The sequence below is a fragment of the Anas acuta genome, chromosome 4, assembly GCF_963932015.1.
Source record: "Anas acuta chromosome 4, bAnaAcu1.1, whole genome shotgun sequence".
Lineage (NCBI taxonomy): Eukaryota > Metazoa > Chordata > Aves > Anseriformes > Anatidae > Anas > Anas acuta.
Window position 1 is genome coordinate 42565281 of NC_088982.1, and position 23979 is coordinate 42589259.

At 35.9% G+C, this 23979-nt stretch overlaps 1 protein-coding gene and 1 long non-coding RNA gene across 5 annotated transcripts in view; both read left to right on the plus strand.

Moving 5' to 3' along the window:
* ARHGAP10 (Rho GTPase activating protein 10) overlaps nucleotides 1–23979 on the plus strand; it is a 143589-nt gene that overhangs the window by 78190 nt on the left and 41420 nt on the right. For all 4 annotated transcript variants that reach the window (XM_068680922.1, XM_068680924.1, XM_068680925.1 and 1 more), the window contains 5 exons: nucleotides 3397–3471; nucleotides 8895–8982; nucleotides 10293–10351; nucleotides 12961–13066; nucleotides 13692–13851. In XM_068680922.1, coding sequence (XP_068537023.1) covers nucleotides 3397–3471; nucleotides 8895–8982; nucleotides 10293–10351; nucleotides 12961–13066; nucleotides 13692–13851 — 488 coding nt within the window. The remainder of the gene's footprint in view (nucleotides 1–3396; nucleotides 3472–8894; nucleotides 8983–10292; nucleotides 10352–12960; nucleotides 13067–13691; nucleotides 13852–23979) is intronic.
* LOC137856045 (uncharacterized) lies at nucleotides 13858–23102 on the plus strand. Its single transcript, XR_011096155.1, has 3 exons — nucleotides 13858–22021; nucleotides 22680–22754; nucleotides 22849–23102. It is a non-coding gene; the product is annotated as an uncharacterized lncRNA (long non-coding RNA).

The window sequence follows — 23979 nt, forward strand, 5'->3', positions numbered from 1 at the left end:
ACTGAGCCTGTCTCTCACATACGGAGCACAGTTCTGTTTGGATATGCATGCATGTTTTGTCTCCGAGGGAACGTTTTGGGTTTTTGTTTTGATTATGCCATGTATTTATAGTTCTGTGCTTAAAATAATAAAGCAGGGTTAAAAGTTTACGGAAGCATAAAAGAGCTATTTGCTCCAGTAGTAAAGACTCCGTGCATGTTTTTGTGTGCAAGTAGTTGGTTGAGCATGTGGTAGGTAAGTGTTGGGAGAGTAGCATTTGCCTTAATTTTAGACCTACAGGAGCTGCTAATCTGAGCTGTAGAGACAGATGGCAGCATTGAGCTGTCTTTCTTTTCACAAGAAAGATAGAAGATGGTGAGGAGGAAGTATAAAACCTTTTTTTTTAAATGTAAATAAATAAATAAATCTGGTATTACTTTGAATCAAGAGTGTCACTTGTGCGACTCTTTCTGTACTGGAATATGATATAAAAAGTTAAATTTGCAGCTCTGTTAATAGCCTGTGTCAGCCACACTTACAATGCCAGCCACATGCCAAACTTGTCTGCAGACATATCTTCCTTACAATAGTGTAAATTATATTTTACTTAACTTTCTAAGCATGTTTCGCAAATCGTGTTCCAGTGCCGAATTCTGGTATCAGACTGCCAACCATCTTTAGATCTTGCAAATGTGAGGAAAATTGCACTGCAGGGCTTCACCCCTCAGAGCTGCTAATAGTGATGGGTTGAGCCCGCAGACGTAGCTGAGCCCCTCAACGTTTTAGGCAGTGCTAAGCTATTCCTTGAAATGAGTCACCTCATCAGTTGTGCTCCTTAAATGCCAAGCATTATCTCTCTTTGGTATGTTGAAGATCTGCAATGTACAGATTAAATCAGAAACAGTGCTGTTTCAAACTGGTTTTGTATATCTTTAATAAAACATCATTTAATGGTATGTTTAAAGGTTTAATCTAAAACTATTGCTATTTACTGTTGAAATATTAATTTCTCTTTGCACTTCTTGATGTCTGTTAGCAATTAGCCGTGCTTTTTGCAGGTTGATGAATTTGAAACTGATCAATTATCTGATAATTTTTATCACAGAGTCATGGTTACTGCTGGAGGAATGTCTTAGTTTCAGTACTGCCACAATTTCAGAGACTTTTGTATATTGTGTCTGTTTTAATATTGAGCAGTAGTTTCTGTGGTTTGGCATTAATTATTTTTAAGCCATTAAATGTATGTTATGAATGTTTGGGGTCAGCACAGTTTGGTTCTTGTGAATTTTAATGTTAGAAGCACAGGAAATCAAGAAACAACTTCTGAGATAAGCCAAAGCAGAGATGTATCTGACTGTGACAGTATTTCTTCAGCTTTTTAATTTCTTGCATGTGATGCAGAAGCCTTGTTCTGTGGAAAGTAGTGGTGGGCATTATATAAAAAAAAAAAAAAAAAAGTGTGATGCATTTTGTTAGAGAATTGAAAAGCTTGGTGTTACTTTTTACCAGAATTTTCCTGGACTTCTGTGAGAATTTTCAAGTAACAAATGCTTGCTGCTCTCAGGATGGACTCCTAATGCATCCTTCTTTGGAATGGATGAAGGACCATGTTTATTTTTCTTTAGTGTTGGCAGTCTGCAAGGCTTGTATAGCATACCATCACACTGTTCCGCATTGGAAAACTTATTTGTGTGACTTGATAACTTCATATTCTGAGAAGAATAGCATTGTGGCCACATAACTGTTTATTGTGGTTCCTTCTGCTGCACAGAGCTAAATTTTGAGCATATTCCAGAGCTGTGTTTTTTGATGGCTGCAGATGAAATGCTGGAGATCTGGCTTATTCTGTTAATTTAAAACCAGCTCTGAACATGACATCTGCCTTAAGTAGAGTGGCACTGGCATCTCGGGGAAACAAAAGGGCTGATTCTGCCCAGACGGAGCAATTGAGAGAAGTAGCACTACTGCCATAGCATGTCAGGTCCCCTCTGTCTCAGTGCTATCAGTGAGGAGTTCAGCAAGTCCTCGGAGATCTGGGATGCCTGAGGAGGCTGCAGACGGTGTGAGGAAGAGCAGGGGGAGAGAGAAGTAGGAAGAGACGCAGCAAGACCAGGCAGGAGAAGGGAGGTAGACAATGTGAAGCTCTTGCCACTGTACTTTTGCTTTGTATTATGGTTGTGTCTGACATTAATTAATTAAAGATTTAATGTTTTTATATACTGCATCTAATACTTCTTTAGGAAGAAGCTTTTTTCTCATATTACTAGTTTCAATTTTCCTTCTCTGGGTTGAAACAGTTTGATATTGAAACTGGGAATTCTCCACAAGTCTTCCTTTGTTGAAAGATATTTTGAATAAGAGTACCTCATAATCTGTTATTTGAAAAGATTTCCTTGGAGTAGAAACACAGATATTTTATGTTATTTCTACTCTTCTAGGCCATTATGAATATAGAGGTAGAGTATGGTGGTGTTTAATGATTATTATATGGCCTCTCAAATATCTGTGTCAGCTTCAGGCATGTAATATTTTACCTCCCCCAGTATGGGATCTGAAACGGTGCAGCAGACAGAAAGACATACCTTATTTTGCCCTTTTCCTTCCCTTCCACTTCTCTCGCTGTCATTTATCTTTAATTTATAGTCATATTTTTTATTTCCCTGGGGATAAAAACAGGTTTGAATGTGTATGAGAGGAAGAAAGGGCATAGAGAAATGACAGGAAGGCAGTCCAGTGTCTACATGGAATGATGGCAGAGGACTGAAAACATTATGCTGGTTATGGCTACTCTTTTCATCCTTAGCAAAGCCAGAAGTACTGATCTCAATAACTTGTGGTGCTGCCTCTGGGTTTAACCCATATGTGGACCCCAGTGGGTTGGAATGAGACATCGTATCTTAAATGAAAAGCATTTACAAACTTGAAAAAGGTTTTGAGGACTGGGAATAGGCTCAAGTTTTTCTTTATTTTATCCAAACTCTTTTTGTCAGCCACGTTTTTGGAAAAAAGCAAAATTACATTTGCTAAGGAATTCTTAATTTAGCATTTGTTGGTTTGGTTCCTGCGTTACTTGAATGTGGACGATGAAGTATTCAATGTGTCATTTAAAAATCTGAAAACAGCCAGTGATTTTTCAAGGAAAGATTAGTCCCTGTTTGCTTCTACTCCCAGTATCTGAAGTGGAACCTTTTCCAAAACATAATGTGAACTTATCTTAAAAACACAGAAGAACAAAAGGATTTTTGCAGTACTTGATTTATAAAGTTGTTCTCATGACTGTGTAAATAGTACATAGTCTGTCTTACTTTGAGGATAATTTGTCGCCTGGGGAAAAGTTTTAATGCTAAATTTGACTGTGTATCTTATTGCTGTGGTTGATCTTCTGCCCCTTTTTTTTTCTCTCCTTTTGCATAATAGGTATAAATGACCAAGGATTGTACAGAGTTGTGGGGGTGAGTTCAAAGGTCCAGAGACTTCTGACTTTGTTGATGGGTATGCCTCTATTTTACAATATATTTTTTCTATATTTTATGTCATGTTTGTTTTGCTGTCTATATTTGATGTTACAAGCATCTGTACTTGTTCTGTATACGAGACACATCTGGTTTGCTTTACTCTATGAAAATTATACTTGTAGAACTGTAAGGTCTCCCCTGGTTGAGCACAGAGAGTGAGATTAGTTGGTACAGAAATCTAAGAGAACTTGTACAGGGTGTGTAGGAGTAAATCGTGGGCTTTGTGCAAGTGTCAGGAAGCACACCTTTAATATCAGGAAAAACTTCTTGAGTCTGTGGATGATGGAGCACTGGCCAAGGTTGCCCAGAGAGGTGGAGTCTCCCTCCTTGGAGGTCTTCAGAAGCTGCCTGGAAATAGACCTGGGTGTCCCCACTTGAGCAAGGGGGTTGGAGAAGACCATCTCAGAAGGTCCCTCCCAACTCCATCATTCTAGGGTTCTGTGAAGTGGATTTAAAACTGTTCAGAAAATTCAAAGTACCAAATTTAAGAATGTTTGAAACTTATTGCTTCATTGTTTGAGGTTTCCAACTTTCTTCTCCCTTGTCTAAGATATACAGGTGATTTCTCGTGTGTATTTAGTTGATCACTGTGCAAAATAAGATTCAGTTTAAGCCTACTGGTGAGGAGCTCTTTGGCTGAAGAGGAGGAATACAATATACGTATTAATAATAATTATGTCTGTGCCAAGGTGGGAGACAGATGGAGAAAGGATTTGTTTTAATAAACTCAATAGTATAACTCTTATTTGTGGCTAACAACTTAGACTCTCTTATACCTAGTTAGCCATGTGTAGCTTTTAACATTTTTGATTCACAAAAGTATTCTCAGAAACTTTTCCCCCTTCTCTTTCTGGAAATTTTGATGCATCTTTAATCCCGGTGACAGTAGTTCTCTTGACACTTTGCTATCCCTAGGGAATAAAAAAAAGAGGTATTGGCACCTGGATGAAATCCCTAGTCTGCCTGCTATCTCTCACCAAAGTAGTAGCCATGACTGCAAGATGTGCAGTGTTTCCCAATTTCTTGTCCTGAGCACTGACAGTACATGCAGTCAGACAAGACCACTGGGATTAGTTCATTTTTACAGAGCTTCCAAACCTGTCACTTGACAGCAAAGGTCTGATTCTCAGGGATTCATTGGTATGCAAAGAAGCTTGTTTGCAGTTTGCACCAGGCTCTTCTCCAGAACCATGCATGCTCCATCTGTGCTGATAACACAGTGTTCTTTGGCACGGCAAACTGGAGGAAGCCAGAAAGTGAATTCATTTCATTACCCCAGACATTATGTGAATGACAAAGCGCTTTTATATTATATGCTGCTGTCAGTTCAGTGCCACCTGTAAGACTTTTTCTTTTCCTTCCTTTTTTTTTTCTTCCCCCCAAACAGGCTGTCTTTTCAGAAATGACAAGACATCAGGCTTGAGGGCCTGTATGTCATATCAATCTGTCATAATGACCTTGCTAAATATTAATTTCTGGTATCTTACTTTAATCAATATTAACAGCACTCTGAAGTTCTCCATTAGTGCACATAAACCTGCCTGTATCTTTAAAGTATTGTAGCAAAAGATTTTTTTTTTAATACAAACTGGGATTAATAAAAATGATATATAGCAGATTCTCATGGTTGTTTATCTGTGTTGGAATTAGCCTCGATAAACACTAACCATTTTTAGCCATTGACCATGGAAAGACTGATTAGCTGTCACTCAGAGGATCTTGATAAGATGCATTTGATATCCAAAGATGTTTTTCACTTTTACACTTACTGGCTTACTTTGGGCATGCAGATCTAGCAGGTAAATTTTCCTCTGTGCCATTAGTCAGATCGAAATTAAATAGATTCAGGTTGCCAGTGGTTCAGTAGCAGCTGGAAGAGTTTACTAGGGATTCCAGCACCTGCCTTTATTTATTTTAATTAGAAATATATAGTTTTTTGTCATTCCAAAGATTCATATAGTTATGTGAAGTAGGAGGAATACAGTGGTATCAAGATGAGCCAAAATACTGAACAGAAAAAAGTTAGGGTGCAAGCAGGTGCTCTTTTTCAGGTGATTTGTTGAAAGTGATTCTATCTGTGCTCTTTATCTGTCTGTCCTTAGAGAAGAATAAAGAGGGTTTCTTTTTGATATACAGTGGTACAGAGAATTTAAAATGACTGATTAATCTTTAATCCTTTGTCTCTGGGTATACTCTTAGATACCCTTTTATATGAAAGTTCCTTTCAGAATCATAAAACCTCATATTAACTTTCTGTATTTTCAAATGTTTGATAATATTTCAAAGTATTTTAAGCTACCTGTCATTGACCGTGAGGTTCACTGTCTGAAAGGCCCTAACTGCAAAAAAGTCTTCCAAATGGTAACCAAGGACATTAATAGCATATAGGTTCTATCTCTTTCTTAGAATATTTTCTATAAAATTTGGGAAAGTAAATTGAGAGTCAAGAGAGTATAAGAACAAATAAATATGCAGGCCTGCTTTTCTAATACTGTGAATACACAGATTTACATATTTAATATAAAAAAATAATGTAATTAAGTCCTCTGTAAAATAACATTCAACAATGAAATATACAATTCTGCTTAAAAAAACACAACAATGCAACAATAACAAAACACAACACAAACAATAATAACAAAACACCACAACTTGTGCAATTAACTTAGTCCTTGAAGTTGCTTTTAACCAGGACTGTGCTGTGGTGGTCTATTTTGCAGCAGTAACCTTGTCTAAATTTGAGTGATAAAGGTGTTTGATAAATAAGGCATTCAGCATGTTTCCAGGTAAATGTTACATTAATTTGATGCCTCACTCTGTAAATAGGGATATACATAGTTATGGCTTCCAGTGTTCTGGGGCTCTTTGTTATAAGCAGTTCAGTGTGTTGTGAGCCATTAGAAAGCTCAGTTCTTGAAAGGTGTTAGGGACCAATTCCAATTCCTGTCTCATCTGTGATCTGCATACTAGCTCTGATGTGGTTCGTTTCATACAAACTGCCTACGTATATTTCATACAACTACGAGTTCGTAGTACAAAGTCAGCTTTCATATAGACCCTTGCTCAAGGTGAAGAGACTGCTAAGGACTTCACGTTTCTACTGACAAGTTCAGTTTTGACTTCTGATGCTGGCTGTCTTGAAAAATGCCAGACGTTACATTTTGTAGTGGAAAACGTTGTCATACCTCTGCCTTTTCAAAACAGGCAGCTTTCAAAACTGAATTCCTTTTTATTTTATATACAGTCTGCATACACTCCTACAGTGGGCATACTGCCTATGAAAGTAGAGAGAGTCTAATTCTAACCTAGTTTAGTGAAGTGGACTGGTTTTATAAACTGAGCTCCCTTATTGTCAGAAAGATTTGCATGAAATTTAGAGTTGATCTGTCAAAAACTGTTCCATAAATGTGCATAGTTATTTTTGTAGGTGTAAAATTGCCATTCAATTCACAGTGGCTGTGATGTGAACAAATAGCATGAAAACTAATGGAGTTGATTTTGAAATCTTGGTTGAAGTTCCAGTTCGTATACTAGTCTGAGATATTTGAAGAGGGAAAAATAGGAACAGTCAAATATATATTGTTTTGTATGTATGAGTACATTTGTGTATGTTTGCATGGGTATAAATGTGTATGGAGTGGTGGGGCAAGGAGCTGTGTATGGCAACTGTCAAACTAAAAGTGGAAAAAAAAGTCTTTAATGGGCCTTCAAAAAGGGCTTTTTTACAGTCACACTAGTTGGTAGCAGGGCTAAATTTAATTTTCTTTTTTTCTTTTTTCCACAAAGACGTATGAAATAGTTCATCAATACCATACATTTTTTGAAGAGCCTTGTTTTGAAATTGAGATATTCAGGTTTTTTAGTCCTCAAATTTATCACCACAAAGTTCTATATAACTGAGTATGTCCCTTGACTGTAAAGAAGAACTAATGACTATTGGAGAGCTGATGATTATTAACTGAATACTTGAATATCCAGTTATTTAAAAACACTGGATATCACATAGTGGTTTAATAAAAAAAAAAAAAAAATTATTTAATGAACTTTACAGAAGGTTTTCTTCTCCAAAAAGAGATTTGAAAGCAGAAGAAACTAGCATGCTAAAAAGAAGAAAAATATAAATGTTTTCCTGAAACAGGCTTGAGGATTTTGGGTGGTGGTTGACTACTAACAATTTTGGTTGAAAATGTAACCTGACTTGTATTTTAAAATGGGATTTAAATAATTGATATAATGAGGGAGAATATTCAGTTACAGAAATAATTGCTTGGCACAGCCTTTGGAACAGTATTATTTAGTCCCAGTAAAAGGACTGTACCTTTAATCAGGGATCCTAATTTGATTTTTTAAATGTGTCTGTTGTTTGTCTGACAAGCAAAATAACAAATGAATTCTGAGTTGTATGAATGGTTCAACATGTAATCTGTGTCACTCACTGTTGTTGCAGTTTACTGTTGCGACCGACAGGAACATAAAATAGTAATAAAGCTCAAGTACTTGAAGGTACAAAATACATTGAGCTAATTTGGCCACATACATGTGATCTTCTCAACTGTCAAATAGCTATTGCTTCTTGTTTTGAGACATAACTTTTTTTTAGTTGCAAAACATTTCATTGTGCTGTCCTATTTCCAATGTTTTGTCAAAAAATCTTCAGCTGATTGATCATTCAGGCATACGGCATTTCATTTTATGAGACTTTACCAAGTAGCTGGATAAAAGGTGGGAGGAGCTTTGAGAAAATGAACAAATTGTCAAGCAAGAAAATATTTTTCCCCTTGGCTAAAACTGATCAAGTAAGGGAGACATTAAAGCCATCTTGTAGAGAAAACTTACTAGTAGAGAACAGCCCTTTTTCTACTTTTGGAGCACCTTTTAAAGGTTTTCACATGGTAAAGGCAGTCAGTCACATTGCAGTTGGCTATTTTTGTCAGCAGCCCAAAATAACTGTTTATACAGAAAACTATGAAAAAGATTAGAAAAGATTTCTCAGTGTATTTGTGTTTTAAATAATGAAAATGATAAGTTATCCTTACTAGGTCTTTTTTCTAAACTGTTTATGTACATCTTTTTGTGTTTGTGTACATCTTTCAGTTTAATTAAAGGTGTGAAAATAGCAATTGCTATAGAGATCATTTCACATGAAAGTGATTTTTAATCCTTCATTAAAGAAAAAATAATCAGTAAAGTGCTTTCTATAATAAAATACATTAGTAGAATTTATAAAGAGGTTTGGATATTAAGTCTTGTTAGTATTAATTAATAGTAAAAAGGACATACTGCTTCCAGATTCATGTGAGCAAATGCATAATCAAATCTAATGTGTTCCAGTTCATATAGGGCATACTGATTTAGAATCACCTTTTTCACACCCCTCTTCACTTCCTGATTATTTTGTAGATGCAAAAACCTGCAACGAAGTTGATCTGGAAAACTCTGTAGATTGGGAAGTGAAGACAATTACTAGTGCTATGAAGCAGTATCTGCGGTAAGCCTCTCTCTCATTTATTTTTTTGAGACCGTGAATTTTGTATTTTAATTCTCACATGCTATGTGTAAGAAAAGCAAATAACATAGATTATATTATGTTTCCTTGTATGAACAGAGGTGTATTTTGTGCAAATGTCATGTTTGTTATTTTTCTTGGGGTAAGCAAAATAATTTAGCAAAACTAATACTTGTGGTCATATGAGACAAGCCCCAAAACAATTTTGTGTTAGATACATAAGCACTCCTCTGATGGTTTGGAGATCTGAACTGTTGGTAAACTTGCTAAGAGTCATTACTGTCAGCTGAGTCAGCTGAGATTATTACAGGAGTTTTCTGCCTTTTTGTGTTTTAACGTGGTAGAATGAAAAGGGGAAAGGTTATGAATTCTTTAATGTCTTTCTCTTTTTCTTCTGACTGGTGTTCCTGATATTCTAGTGAAACAGTAATAATATTCTGAGTGTGAAAAGTAGGAATCTTAGATGTTCAAATGACTTGGCTGATTCCTGATCGAGATACTTTACTTAATTGCCTAAGAACATAGAACTTTCCTGTATCTCTTATAGCATATCACGAATACAGTATTTTTAATCTCTTACTATTATTTAAACCGTATCAAAGAATGCTGAAGAAATTTCTTTGAAGATAAAAGTCGTAGGTAATGTAAGAAAGAATAAAAATAGTGTACACTAGATTAAATATTTCCTGCTTACAGTATTTCCCATCTCAGTGCTTATTCTGGTATTCTGTGAGCATCAGTCATGGAGTCAGCTTAATAAACAGAAGGTTTTAACTCTGATGTTTTAACTCTGGTTTGCGTTATTTGGTACCTTTTTCACTGATGACTAAGGTTTTCAATTTTTCCATTTGAAATGCTTTAGAAGTTTGATTTGTGGATGGTTGCAGTTCAGCAACTTAACTGTATGGTCTTTATTTCTTTACAAGGCATTGGCTTTGCCTCTGTATTTTAAAAACCCTTAGAAAGGTTGAATTACATAGTATGCATGTTACAATATTCAGCTGTAAAATGGTCTCGGTGTTGTAATTTGGAAAGGTGCTTATGATAGATTGGAGGCATCGCTTCAGTTCATGGAGTATGAATGGATGTATTTAGTCTTATTTTCCTCAGTTTTTCCTGATTTCCTAGTTTTCCATTTGTACTGAAAGTCATTAAAATCAAGGGCTACCATAACAACGCTTTCCTCCCATACAAGGACTATGCTACTGAATGTTTAAAAAAAAAATCCTACTTAGAATAAATACAGATGGAAGGAATATGGATAAACTTATTATGTCATCCTTGTTTTACAGAAGCCTTCCAGAGCCACTGATGACGTATGAGTTGCATGGAGAATTCATCATTCCTGCCAGTAAATATTTGACAGTAGTTCAAATAGAAATATTTTCTTATAGTTGTGGCCTTAGGAGCATGCAGTAAATACAGTTTCAGAAAAATTCTTCAACCCAGTAAAAATATAGGAATAAAAATAATAAAGGTTTTAAGAATACAGAAGTTTTAACCTGTGTTCAGTTTTAGTACGTCACAAGTGATGTGACTATTGAAGGACAAGTTTGTGACAGACATAGCATAGCATGATTTTCACTTCTATGCCAAAGCTTTTGGTTATGCATTCTAAACATTTCATTCTTATTACCTTAATTGTATAATGATAAAATTCTACTTGGACCGAGATGTTTTTTCTTCCATTTATAGAGTAGAAGCTTAGTAAAAGAAAATATGTCAACTTGGGCTCATTTAAATCCTGAAAGTATAATTGCCTGACCCTTGTTTTCAGTGCCTTGTTAGTCTGTATCCAGGCTGCCTCAAATGTTCCCCTCATATATTAGTTGAAGAAAGGAATGAACAGGCCAGATTACACGATGGCAGTTCAAACACAGACTTGGAAAAGGCAGAACAGCATTTGTAGTTCAGCTGTATGGTATCTAATGTACATGGAATTTTTTGGAAGAGGACAGAAAGAGTATAAGAAACCTTTGGCAAAGTATCAAACAGATATTTAGCTGATTTTCTTTCCAGCCTGTAGCACTTCTGGCAAACTGTGGAAAGCAAAATTAATATAAACTTTGAGACAATTGCTTTATCTTTTTTGGTTTGCTGTAATGACTTTTCAGGACTGCAGAATATATTCGCTTGTGGCCCTTAATTCATAATGAGAATTAGCCCATGAAATTCATTGCCAAAACACATTTCAGAAGCCAAGTGCTTAAACAAAATTCAAGATATTATTACCTAGATGGTGAGTCTGCCCACTTGTTAAAATGTTAAAATATTTTTTTTGATCAGTGAAGTTTTGCCATCAGTTTCTCACAGCATTTTCCCTTCTCTATTTTATAGTCTCCTTTGTAAAAGAAATTATTAGAATTACATGTTTTAAATAGTACAGTGTTCATAAGTAATAAACAATTTTGTTGAGACGCTGATTCTATGTAACGGGGAGGAAAATTTAATCAACATTTCAGATCTGAGTTACGGTATACTTAAAAATAAGTATGCACTGTTGTTTCCTATGTAGGCTATAAAAAAAACAATGCCAGGAATAGTAAGGAATATCCTTTTCTCTGAAACTATTTTATATTATATATATATATATATATTAAAATCAAAACAAAAAATTCTCCTTCCAATTTTCTTTTACTGTGATACAGATCACAGTAGATAGTAATTAGATTAAGTTGCTTAGCCATCCTCTAATTAGGGCTTGTGTTTTCACATATTTGTGAAGTATTCTTGTTTTAAAGAAGCCTAAAGTTTTTATGACTGTCCTAATTTTGATTAGCTGACGAGGAGTTAAACATTTTGTGTTTTGGTAACTTTTTTATCTTGCAATTTATGCAGAGGTGTTCACTGCAAAAGAATAAAAAAAAGTGACCCTAAAATGTGTATCAATGTGCAAAGAATAATAACAATAATAAAAAATAATCTGTAGGAATATGCGCTGAAAGAAATAAGGTGGGTATTTTATGAAATACACTTAACAATCAAAGTTGCCTTGGAATAAAATGGGACCTGATGAGCAGTCCCAGTGTCAAAACCTTGCATTCATGGTAGATTCTTTTTTTTTCTGTTTATTTAACTTGTACTAAGTATGTTATATACAAGATAAATGCTTCCACTCCTCTCACTATAAGCCACTATGTAGTTTTGTGGTTTAATATAACCTTGACAAGTAGGAATGTGGTTTATTTCCACCTTTTACAAATTCTTGTTTTCAAGAATTTGTGTGCTAGTGAAACATATGGGGGCAAAGTTATTGAATTCAACACAGAAACATAAAAAGGCCCTTGCTTATTGTTACTCTCTCTGTGCTGTGCTAGAGTGGGATGGCATTGTTATTCAGGACCCTTTATCATAGTAATCTCACTCAGGATTTTTTTTTTTTTGCATCATTATTCTTCTTTGTCTTCAGGGATCATTAGTTTTTGTCTTTCTGAGCAGATTAATCTTCAGCAAGTGTTGTTTTATGCAGTCTCTAATGCAAGGTAGCATAGATGCAGTATTATTAGCTGCATAGTACCAACAAAATTGAATTCTAGTGACGAGGACAATCTGTTAATAATGGTAACGTGTAAAGTAGTAAAATTGCACTTCAGGTTTTTGCAAAGAGAAAGTGGCACCCAGAAACAACACTCCTCACTTCACAGCATATTTGAAAGCAGATGAGTCTGAGGCAGCAAAACAAGAACTAGAATCTGACAATTTTTACGTATAGAGGAACAAAGGCGTACTTTTGCAGGTGGATTGAAAGATTGGTTCACAAAATAAGTAAATAAAATAATAATCCTGGAACAAGACTATTTGTAAAAACAAAGCATGTGTTCACTGTTGCTGTTTGGAGACATGTAATCATTCAAGTGAAGTATATGCAGTATGTTTCTGTGCAGAGTTGGAAGAAGTTTTATGTTTTTGTGGATTATTATTTTCTTTAATGAGATGCTTATTTGTTTCTATGTCCCGTAGAAAGTGGAAGTCCTGAATCTCGAGTTAATGCCGTTCACTTCTTGGTCCATAAGCTCCCAGAAAAGAACAAAGAGATGCTGGACATTTTGGTGAAACATTTAGCAAAGTAAGTGCTGTTACCTGCTTTCCTGCCTTGTCAGAACCTTTGTCCTTACCTTTGTTTTACTACAAATAGCCTGGTTACCATGCCTGGAGCTGAAGCCCATCTTGATGCTGTCATACACAATACAAAGCAGCAAATGTGCAAAAGCAGACAAGGCGTTTGACTCATGCTGTGTATGTTTTGGAGGTAAAGGCAGAAATCTAATCTGTTAATGAAGCCATATAAGTATTTACTTTAGCAGTCTTGCCAGCAGTTGAGGGTTTGATTGAAGTGAGAAGGTGAACGTTATACTTTCTTTTCACAAATTCTGGCAAAGTGAATAGTGGAGATCTGTTAGCAAATTTAAGTTGGTTTCACACTTGCCTGGGTCCAAGGCTAAGTGCATTTTATATATTTAAGTTCAGAAAGAGACAGCTTTTGTTTTTAAATTGTCAGTGGAAGAATGGGTTTTCTGTTTTCCACAATTCAGTATGACTTTATTTGAAGAAACTTTACATAAAAAGAACTTCTAGAACATGGATTAAGGAAATGTAATGTTTTCATTTGTAAAGTAGACTGCAGTTTCCAACAGTAATGGAAAATTTTCATAACCTATTTCCTGTTTTTTCCTTCAATTCTTTTCAAATAGTGTTTCAAAGCATGCCAAGAGGAATCTAATGACGGTAGCAAATTTAGGGGTAGTATTTGGACCAACCTTAATGAGGCCACAGGAAGAAACTGTAGCAGCCATCATGGACCTGAAGTTTCAGAACATAGTTGTTGAAATCCTTATAGAAAATCATGAAAAGGTAAGTTTTGAAGCATCTCCATGTTTCTTGAGTATTGTTTCAAATGTTCTGCTTAATGGGTAGCATGGGGTTAAATGTGACATTACAACTTAACTCAAAAGAATATCCTCTGTATGCTGTACACTTTTGCCTATTTATACTCAATAAATATCCTGGTTCATAGGTGAACTGACATTTCAGGATGCATATTTCCTGGTGGTAGCTGTGCTTCTGTGTGTATAGTATGCAAATAGATTTTCGTTATGATATTTGTATATGCCTTTTTTGTGAGCAGAAGTGATACAAAACTGGAAAAGAAAAAGCCCAGGCCCAGTTTTAGCTCTTTAAGTACTCTGACTAAGGTTTCACTGTATTAATTGTTCTGTCGTATTTTTTCTCAGAGTTTACATGGTTTAAAAAAAAGAAGAAGAAGAAAAAAAGATTTTACTGTACTCTGAATTTTGTGGGTTTTAAAAAGCATTATGAGAGAGCCAGGTATTAACATTTCATTCATTTTCAGCTGAATGTGTGTTATTTTAAGCCTTTGCGTTTGAGGTAATACTGCAAATGGAAGTTGCTGTTGTTGTGGCAGCTGCTGGTTACTAAGGCACCATACCCATACAAGATAACTGTCCAGAATATCTGCTTGCACTGCACGCAGTCTGGGCCCTGGAATTTGTAATAGATAAATAAATCTTTTACCAGTGTCCCTTTGCTTGGTTTTTTCTTTGGGAGTCCCTTGTGACTAAGTTGACTTTTGGAACTGGGTGTTTGAGATGCGCTGCTTGTGCTGGGAGGATGGGCAGTATCCACCTTTCTCTTATTTTCAAAAAAAAAAAAAAAAAAGTGCTTTGGAAAAATTTCAGCATGTGCTTTTTCCCCTCTTACTTCTTAAGCTCTGTGAGCAGTGAAATAGTTATTTCTTTTAAAGGTTAACAGTGTTGAAATTGGCTATCTAAGTTGAGTCTTATCTACTTTAAATAATTTCTGTCACAAGTTTTTCTTAAATGCAATTTTGCCACCTCCCTGAATAATACAGGCTAGGCAAAACTTCTTTTGGCATAGCTTTATCTACATGGCGTGTTTTGTTGGCTTAGTTGACTTAGGGTGTGATGCTGCCCCCACATACACCTTGAGCAGATACAGTATTGTTCCACTGGGAAATTATTGTGCAGCAGATGTGGCTCAAGTCCTAAGAAATAAATATTCCAAGAGGTGTAAAGCCATTTTTTACCTTATAAGTGAAGGTAAACAGTGCAGTAAGGCCATGATTTTGTAGCTATTATAGTGACCACACAAATTAAGAAAAAGTGAATAGAGTGAGCAGAGCCAAGGTGTTTGTAATGGCATATGGAGGCTGGGTTTAGTTTTGCCTATTAAAATCACTAGATCACCACATATTAGCACCAGCTCATTGTTTTGCCTGCTCGTTCACATGCCCTTAGAAACTGAACATCAATTTCACATTTGAAACATTGGTTGTACTCACCTTACTTGCTCCTCTGAAAATGTGGAGAAGCAGGGAATGGAAAATACATAAAAAAGATACTGCATCATTTTCCATAATTCCTTGTTTTTATGCCTTCTTTAGAACTGGAAGGCTATAATTTTTTTAAAGGGATTTCTATCTTTTCACTGTTATTTCTAACAGTGAACTTGCCATCAGTGGTCTGCCTACAGCAACTTCTCTTCCACACTAGAGCTGCTTCCAAGAGGGAAGGAAGCCCAAAGTGTGACCTCTGTGTATTTATAGCAAAGACAAAAGAGAGGCGTGTTTTAAGTCATGACAAAAATGTTTGGTCAATTTGAATATGTTGCTCTTATAAGTGAACCTTCTTTTATGGCAGACCCAGGACCTACTGTTAATGGCAGATAGGCTTCTTGTCAATCTCATGTTCATTTTAAATTATTCTGAATTCCCTGCATTTCAGACTTTCTAAGAGTCTTGCGAAAGTTGGGTTTATGATTATTATTATGATTATTAATTATTTTATTTATAGCCCTAGTGAAGTCCTAGGAGAAGTCAGCAGCTGTAGGTTAAAAGCTTTCAAATATTTCATCAACCACTACTCTGCCTCTGCTAACTTTTAGCTGCTTCTGCTAATATATGCTAAGTCTGGAATTACAGAAGTGCGGTGGAGTCAAGATGGAGGCACGCTGACAGAAACCTGAAGCAACACTTCATCCCTTTGTAATTTACAGCCCTGACAGACTGCAGAGAGGCATCTCTTTCCCCCTGTAGCAAATGAAAAGGTTAACAAAATTCCAGACTGTAGAAGCAATAGCTATTGTAATTGCAGTTTAAATACAGTAACTTGTTAAGCCAAGTGGTTAAAATGGTTACGATTCCTCAAACATTTTTAAATTCTATCAATGTTCATTTTGTCTTGCTCTGTGGACAGCTTTACTGAAGGAGATCTATGATTCATTTTTGGAAGGATCCGTAGCCAACTGTTACTAGCTTTGAAATCCTGGTGCAGTCATTCCACTATCATCACTCTGCTGAGTGATTAGAGAATTTCTATTCAATTTATATATGGAAACCTGGAGATGGGGACTTGCCCTGAGATGAGAATATCTTAGTGCATAAGCCGCTTTTTTTATTTTATATACTTTATTGATAAGTACATTTATTTCATACTAGCCAGAAACCAATCAGTCACATTTTTACTTTGTTTAAAAGCTGCAGACATACTTCCAAGCCATGGCTGTGAACCAGTCATGGTAGGTTGAGGAGGGGATGTTAGGCAAAATCAAACCAAAGCTGAGACTTGAATGCTGGCCACTAGACTGTGCAGCCTGTTGTGTTACTTAACTGGCACTAGGACCGTGCAGTCGTTGAGACTAGATGGAGGACAGAAGAGCAGTAAGGAAATAATTGTTCAGATCTTATTCTTGACAGTTATGGATAAGTCTCTTCTAGTCAGAGTATTTCTCAGTCTCCAAGCAGAAGATGAGTTGTAGAAGCAGATCTCTACTGAAAGAAAAAAGCAAAATCTAGATCCAATCTGAGATCTTTTCTCAGAACCACCAGTAGTGGAAGAGAGGCCAGTCTAGAGAAAAATAAGACCTGTGAATTATCTTGCTTGCTACTGCACTATGGCTGTAGGGAAAGGCCAGCCAGATATGCCAGGCAAAGTAGGAACATATTCAGCTTTAATATTCAATGGACTGTAGTTTCACTTCGAATTGTGATGTTTTTGCTGAGTGGCTGCATGCACTCTTGTTCTTCTTTGTTTTTCAGGCCCTTAATGTCAGTGTCATTTCATACGCGGCTGTCTTGTCCCTTCTCCCTTGCCATACCTTGTCTCCTTTGGTTTCTGTGACTCATGTCCTTCCCTTCACCAAAAATGAATCAATAAATTCATGTTGGTATCTAGTGATCATGTTCATTTTGCTTTGAAGCTAAACCTTCCCTTAGTATTCACTTTCTGAGATGATGAACTCGGGGGATGGCTACAGCTGTGTTTGTGCAATGCTTGGCCTTTAAGTAATCCTGCGATGAATAGCGATAGTCAGTTTGGAACAAAACCCAGATTTTGCTTTCTCTTCCTCTCTTCTCCTAAATGAATTTCAGAGGTGTAAATTAGTTTTTCTTCCCAAGGGTTTAACAGACTAGATATCTTGGTCATCTCAGCTCTTCTAGTCTTGTTTTGTGACTTGCATGGAGGAAGAATGGCAGTACACTCCAAGAATTCCTGAATAGCATGCACGTGTTCTTGCTGTTCATGATAATGTTTTGGTATCCCATTGGAACAAATGCCACAATTCAAAGGGGTTATTTATTTGCCATTGAGAGATGCCTCAGTGGTAACATGAGCCATTTTGGTTTCTTAATTGCCTGAACATTGTTTGAAGAGGAAAAAAAAACAACAACACAGGATAAAAAAAGAAGGCTATGAAATGAAAGAAGATGAGTGAGGAGGTTGGAATAAAAATCTCAGTGGGACTAGAATATGTAAACCAGCATATGGGGGAAGGAAGAATAGTGAGTACAAATAGCAAGACTGCAAAAACAGAAAGAAGATGAAAATTACAGGGGAAGTAAATTAGAAGAGAAAAGAGAGGGGCTAGACGGAAAGAGTCTGGGAAGCCAGAGTATTGTGAAAGGGACTGGGCATGGCAAAACATACCTTTTTTTTTAAAAAAAAAAAAAAGTTGGCAACTTATAGGTAAAGTTAGCTCAGACGATGTTAATTCTGAAAAATTCAATGTCTCCTGTACAAAGGGTAGATTCTGTTTTCACTTGTTTTCTGTATTTGTCTACTTAAAAGGGGCAAAAATTTTACATATATTAGACAAAATACATATTTGTTTTAGCTATATGTTTTGTTTAAAACAGTTATATGACAAGCATTTTTCTATGAAGCACTTTTTTAAAAAAAATGTAGGCCCATTTATATTTTTTATTAAACTAAATGAAAGAGAAAAAATTAATAATACCGAGCTCTTAAGCCAACATCAACTTCGTGTAGTAACACCTGGAAAATCCTTAGTCTTAAAACATATCACAGTGTATAATACCTGCAGTGTTCATGCGATGGGACAAATAGAAACAGGTGAAGTCAGATGTTCATTTTAAAGCATAAAGTAGCACTGAGGTGTGGCCATGTGCATGTTTAAAGCAATTCTCAGCAAGTAAGTGCTTTAGAGCCTGTAGGGTCATAGTGACACTGCCAGCCTCTGAACTAAGACTATTTTTGACAACACAGCAGATCTTTTGAAGTGCTGGTAAAGGGACATAAGAGAAATACTAGAGGAGACTTGTTTCATATTTTGTGTTGCTTTGTCTTTGGCTGGAAAGGGAGACCAAGAAGCAATGCATTGTAATTGTGGTGGTTTGCTGTGGTGCAGAAATTTGAAAACCTACTCAAGCTGAATGTTTTTCAAATCAACAAATGTTTGACTTAGGGAAAAAAAATACAGTAAGTCATCTCCAGTAAAGTAGAATTTGCAAGGAAACATGAGCTTCACTTAAGGCGGGTATTCAGTATGTGCATAACTTAAAGAGCATAACTAATCAGAAGTGTCATTGAAACTATTCCTGTACTTAAAGAACATCCTTTAGTAATTGGCTGGGTCTAAACCAGAAAGAGCAGCAAGCACAACAAAGAACTTAATGTTTTCTGGTGGAAGTCACAGCAGCTCTTTCATTTCACTATAGCGTGTGCAAACTCTTCAAACTGTTTCTCTGCTCTGTGGATAGTAGAAAGCACTTCCATATGAAATCCACATGTTATGTTTTAATTGACTGTAAATCTTTTTTTTTTTAAAGACTGCTGTTTTCAAAGTCTTAATGTAGTTTGTGCATACTGTGAGAAGATTGTATATGAAGTCTCCATTTGTATGTGTGACTATAGTTGATGACATTAAAGAGTCTGGATCAGTACCTGGATTGGTATGCTCCAAATGCATTAGACTGCTCCAAAAGACACAAAACACACTGTGAGTAAACAGATTAAAAAAGAAAATCAAAACAAAAGTCATTCTTACGGGGATTGAAGAGGTGTTTCACTACAAATATGTGGCACCTTACAAGTAATATGGACATACACTTCTGTCTTCTTGATGGGCCTGTGTTATCTCCAGTTAATTTGGAGAAACTTCATTCAAATTCATACCAAATTTCTGAGTGATGCAGTCCTCATCTTCCACTGCTCCACAGACAGTGCTTTGTAAGTAAGTAAATAGAAGTGATGATAAGAGAGTGGAATTCAGCTGGCTAACATTTACTTCAGTCTAGACGCTCAGGATCCTGTGCTTGCATGTGTGGAGGGGGGATTCAAAGGAGAAAGCCTTATGGAGAATGCTAGAATGGGTGCTCTTAAGTAAAATTTTGATACAAAAAATAATCTTTGAAAACTCCAGGGCTATTGAGAGGGGAAAAGTTGTTGCACTCCTGAAGAGTTTAAAGAGTAAATTCTTATACATGACCTAAGAAATATACTGTATTGCAGTTTTCAATGGTAAGTGAACCATTGAATTGACAATTTTTTTCCCCTTTAAATTGGGTAAACCGATCTGAATGGCATGCTGCCTGATCATTGCTAATGACAGAGCACTGGGTAATCGTGCAGTATGTGCTTGTGTTTCTGTATGTACTCTTCAGAATTCCAGTAAGCTTTTGCCCTACTAAAGGGGTTAGTGTATTTCAGTCCATTTAATGAATTTTTGAATAAACAAGATGTGACAGTCAGCTGATAAGTGTTTATTCCTAGTATTTTTGTGTGTATGCTATTTACACTAATGAGGCATCAGTACTTCATTGCAGTGGATGCTGGACATACAAACAAAGAATATATTCTTTGCCTTCAAAGACCTTATAGTCATAATGTAAGATAAGAAATGGATTTTAACAAAAACAAAGACCAGAAATCACTGTACAACATAAGGGTGATATAAATCCTTGTAATGGCAACATGGAAATTATCAGAGAAGAAAATACTGGCTGTGTGGAACAGTTGGAACAGTGTCATCTCCAAAGATCTTGACATTTCATTCTGATGCTTTGTACAATGACATTATAGTAGGGTGTCAAATACAGGGTTTTATAATTATTCATATTGTGGTGTATAAAATTTGGAGAAAAACAGATTTTACCACATATATTTATTTGTATTTGTAAGCATGTGTATGTATTTATTCATTACAAATAGAGGGGAGATCAGGTTTGTGTGCTTGGCCGTATTTGTTGCTTTTGCTGGCTCTTGGCTTACATTCGTAAATGCTGCCTTTTAACCTCACAGGGCTTCTCATGCTTTTCATAAGAGCAAATACATGCAAATATTCTCATTCTGCATTATTTTTCATTTAGTAACTAAGATTATGTTATGTTTTAGAAAGCTGGGTAATTGGATCGAGTATTTAATCTTTCAATTTAAAGGCTTTTTCTGTTGTTGTTCTTTTAAGTATTTCCTGTAACTAAACAAGATAGGCAAAGCCAATATGCATAGCTGTAATACGGAAGGACAACCTTTTTTAAAATACTCTCCTTGGTGTGAGTTACAATAGGTGAGCACAGAAAAGAAGGTGAATATGCTGTTTCTGCTGGTGCAGTGGATAAATGTGTAGGTGTTTCAAGCCTGGTGTATTGTTAACTCTCTCATTTCCTCCAATGAATAAAATGGATTGCTTGTGAATGCAATTCACAGCAGTGAATGGGCTGCTATCAGGAGCGTTCTTCTCGTGAATTGTTAAAAGGGGAGCGAGATGTGATACAGTGGAAGCTGCAGGCTTTGTATCAGGAGTGCTACTTTTAGAAAGGCTGAGTCAACAAACTCATAATTTGCAAGCGATCAAAGGACACATGTTTCTAACCTTGGTATGTTCTTTTTTTTTTTTTTTTTTTCCTTTCATCCTTCCACAGTTGTCCTCCAGACTGCAATGTCATGTTTTACAGGCTATGTTTAGTTTCTTCATTAAAGCTCCAATGTGAACTACAGGGTTCAAGGTAGTCAGGCCAAATGAGTGTCTGTTAGAGTCTACATATACTTCAGGTTTGTCTGAAATTCCCCTCAGTTCTACCATCACTCTAATAGTTTGTCTGGAGCACTAAACCTAACCCTTTTGCATTAAAATTGGCAGTACATTATTTGATTACAATACTGGGACTCAGTGTCCACAAATCCCTAAAAGCAGTGTTTCGTTCAGTTATGGGTAGTCAGGCTGCTAGGCAGATTGTCTCTGCAAATGGTGTCTTTGCAGTGAAGAAAAGGCGGTCTTGGATTTGTTTGTTTATTTATTTATTTTAGAGCTTTGTGGGTTGACTGTTGGCTCTCAACCAAGGGTGTTTCCTGTTTCTAGTTTTGACTTCTACTAGGGTTGTTTTCAAGCTGCACACTCTGTTGCACTGTAACTAAATAGAGTGTGCCAGGCAACATCAAGAGTACTATGGATGCTTTCTGGGTGGTGGCCCTCTGGAGGTTTAGCTTCAGGCATCTCTCAACTCTTAAGCTGAGTTTATATTTTTTTCAAATATGATGTTAGTGAATATTGTATAAAGGTGTTTGTGGTTTGTAGTGGAATTCAAGCCTCAAAATCCAAAGCTTCAGAAAATTTGCATCCTATGCAGTCTCACAGAGGCCAGTGTGCAGCAAATTGTATTTTATAGCATACGGCTGCTGAAGTACCAAAGTTGGGATAACTACTTCAAGGCAGGCACATCCGTATTGAAGTGGACACACTTGGAAAGGTAAGTGACTTAGAGATTCTAAGTTGTTGATAATTTTTATTGAATTTTGTATTTTCAAAAATATTTAATATGATGTGGAGAAATAATGAGCTTCACATTATGTGTACTGAACACAAATTCTATGTAAATGTCAATAATTTCTAGTGCAAATGTTTTTATATTTCATTGAATTGTGTTTGAAAACAATAAATGGATCATGTTGACTAAAACCAGGAATGAAACAGGTTGATCTAATACAGTCTTTAATAAATTTAAATGCAAAACGAAAGAAACCACATTTTATATTAAAAAAAAAGTTTTCAATAATGTTTAATTTTAGAAATTTTATTAAACTGTTAGAATTGATGCAATCTGTTTAGAAATACAACTTCTGTCTTTCCAGAAGTTAATCTTTTGTAATTGCTGTTATGATTGAGCTTTTAATTTTAGTAGCTCCTGTTACCTTCTGCAATCCCTTCAAATTAAAAAAAAATAAATCTGGAGCTGTAAATCTCACAGAATTGGATTTAATGGATTAAAAATTAGAATATTAGTGGATGAGTTGCCCTTTTTTATGACAATATTTTAAGATGCTTATTTTCACCTTGCATATCCTGAAATGCTTCTATCTGCAGTAAAATTATAACTTAACATCAAAAATGTTACTTTATGTTTGCAGAAAATGGCAAAAAGAATGGCACAATGACTGTCTTCATTATTGTAAGAGGAAAAAATGCATGGGAACTGTATCAAGGTAAGAGCACATTGTGAATAACTAAAACGGTTTTCCTCTTTCTTGAGCACTTTTGTCTCTGATATAAATATAAATATGTATATATTTTTTACAGGTTGGTGGATCAAACCTGAATTGAGTCTACATTACATTGAAAAGAAGCTAAGTCAAGAAAAGGCCATGGTGGCGATGTTTCTCTTGCTGTATCCCATTAGCTGCTAATTTATAGAATAGATTGACATATATTGTAGACAATTATAATGGAAATACAAGGAGTACAATAGCCATAAAATGTACGAGGGTAGAGGAGTATATGTGGCCTGGGTAGATGGCATTTTATATTGTTCAATAAACATCAGTTGAAGTGTCTGTGTATGTTTCTTTTATTTACCAACTGCAAATCAAGTGCTGAAGGGAAATTACCCAGATAAAATCTTGTACTGGTTTTCTTTTTGTCTTGAGAAATACTTTACTCTAAAAATATGATTGTCGTAGAGGAGGCTATACCCGGAGCTGAATTTCAAAGAATTCAAAGTAACCTTGCATGTTCTAGCCTCCTTTTGCATTAGACATCAACTTCTGGTACTCCAGTTCTTGTTTGTGTATCCAAAGAAAATAGATGCATCTTCTGTGTAGTAGGTGTTATGAGAGTGAATGAGGGGTTTGTCTTGCAACAGAATTATGGCACAGCTTTAAGCTGTTAATGGTTTTTATAATTTTATCCTCATTAGCTCTATTACTAAGCCTTCAGTTTTTCCCCCCTCTTTTTCATCCCACTCTGTCCTTGCTTTTGCCTCCCACTGATTTTTAGAAGAAATTTTAATTACCCCAGTGATACAAAGCAGACAGAGATGACCTGATGTCTGGGTCTTTTCCTAAAGTGATTCCTGGCAAACATACTGATATTCATTAATTAGTTCTGCTTGAGACCAGAATGAACAGATCAGTATCCTCTTGTAGCAGTAGAATCTAATCTGCATTTCCATGTACAACTATACATTTAGTTATAAAATTGTGGAATAGGCTTAGTTAAATACTCCTAGCGATGGGTTTTTTGAATTTCTAAAATCAGCTCTAGCAAGAGCTCAGGATCTAGAGGCCAACACTGTTGTTGCAGATTAAGTGGAATCTGGCAAAATTCCTTGGGCTGCTGCCATATGGATCTGCTGGTAGAATACAGTATGATAATATGTTGTATTTGGCTCATTACTCTCAAGAAATGCTTCCAGAGACTTTGTGGGACACC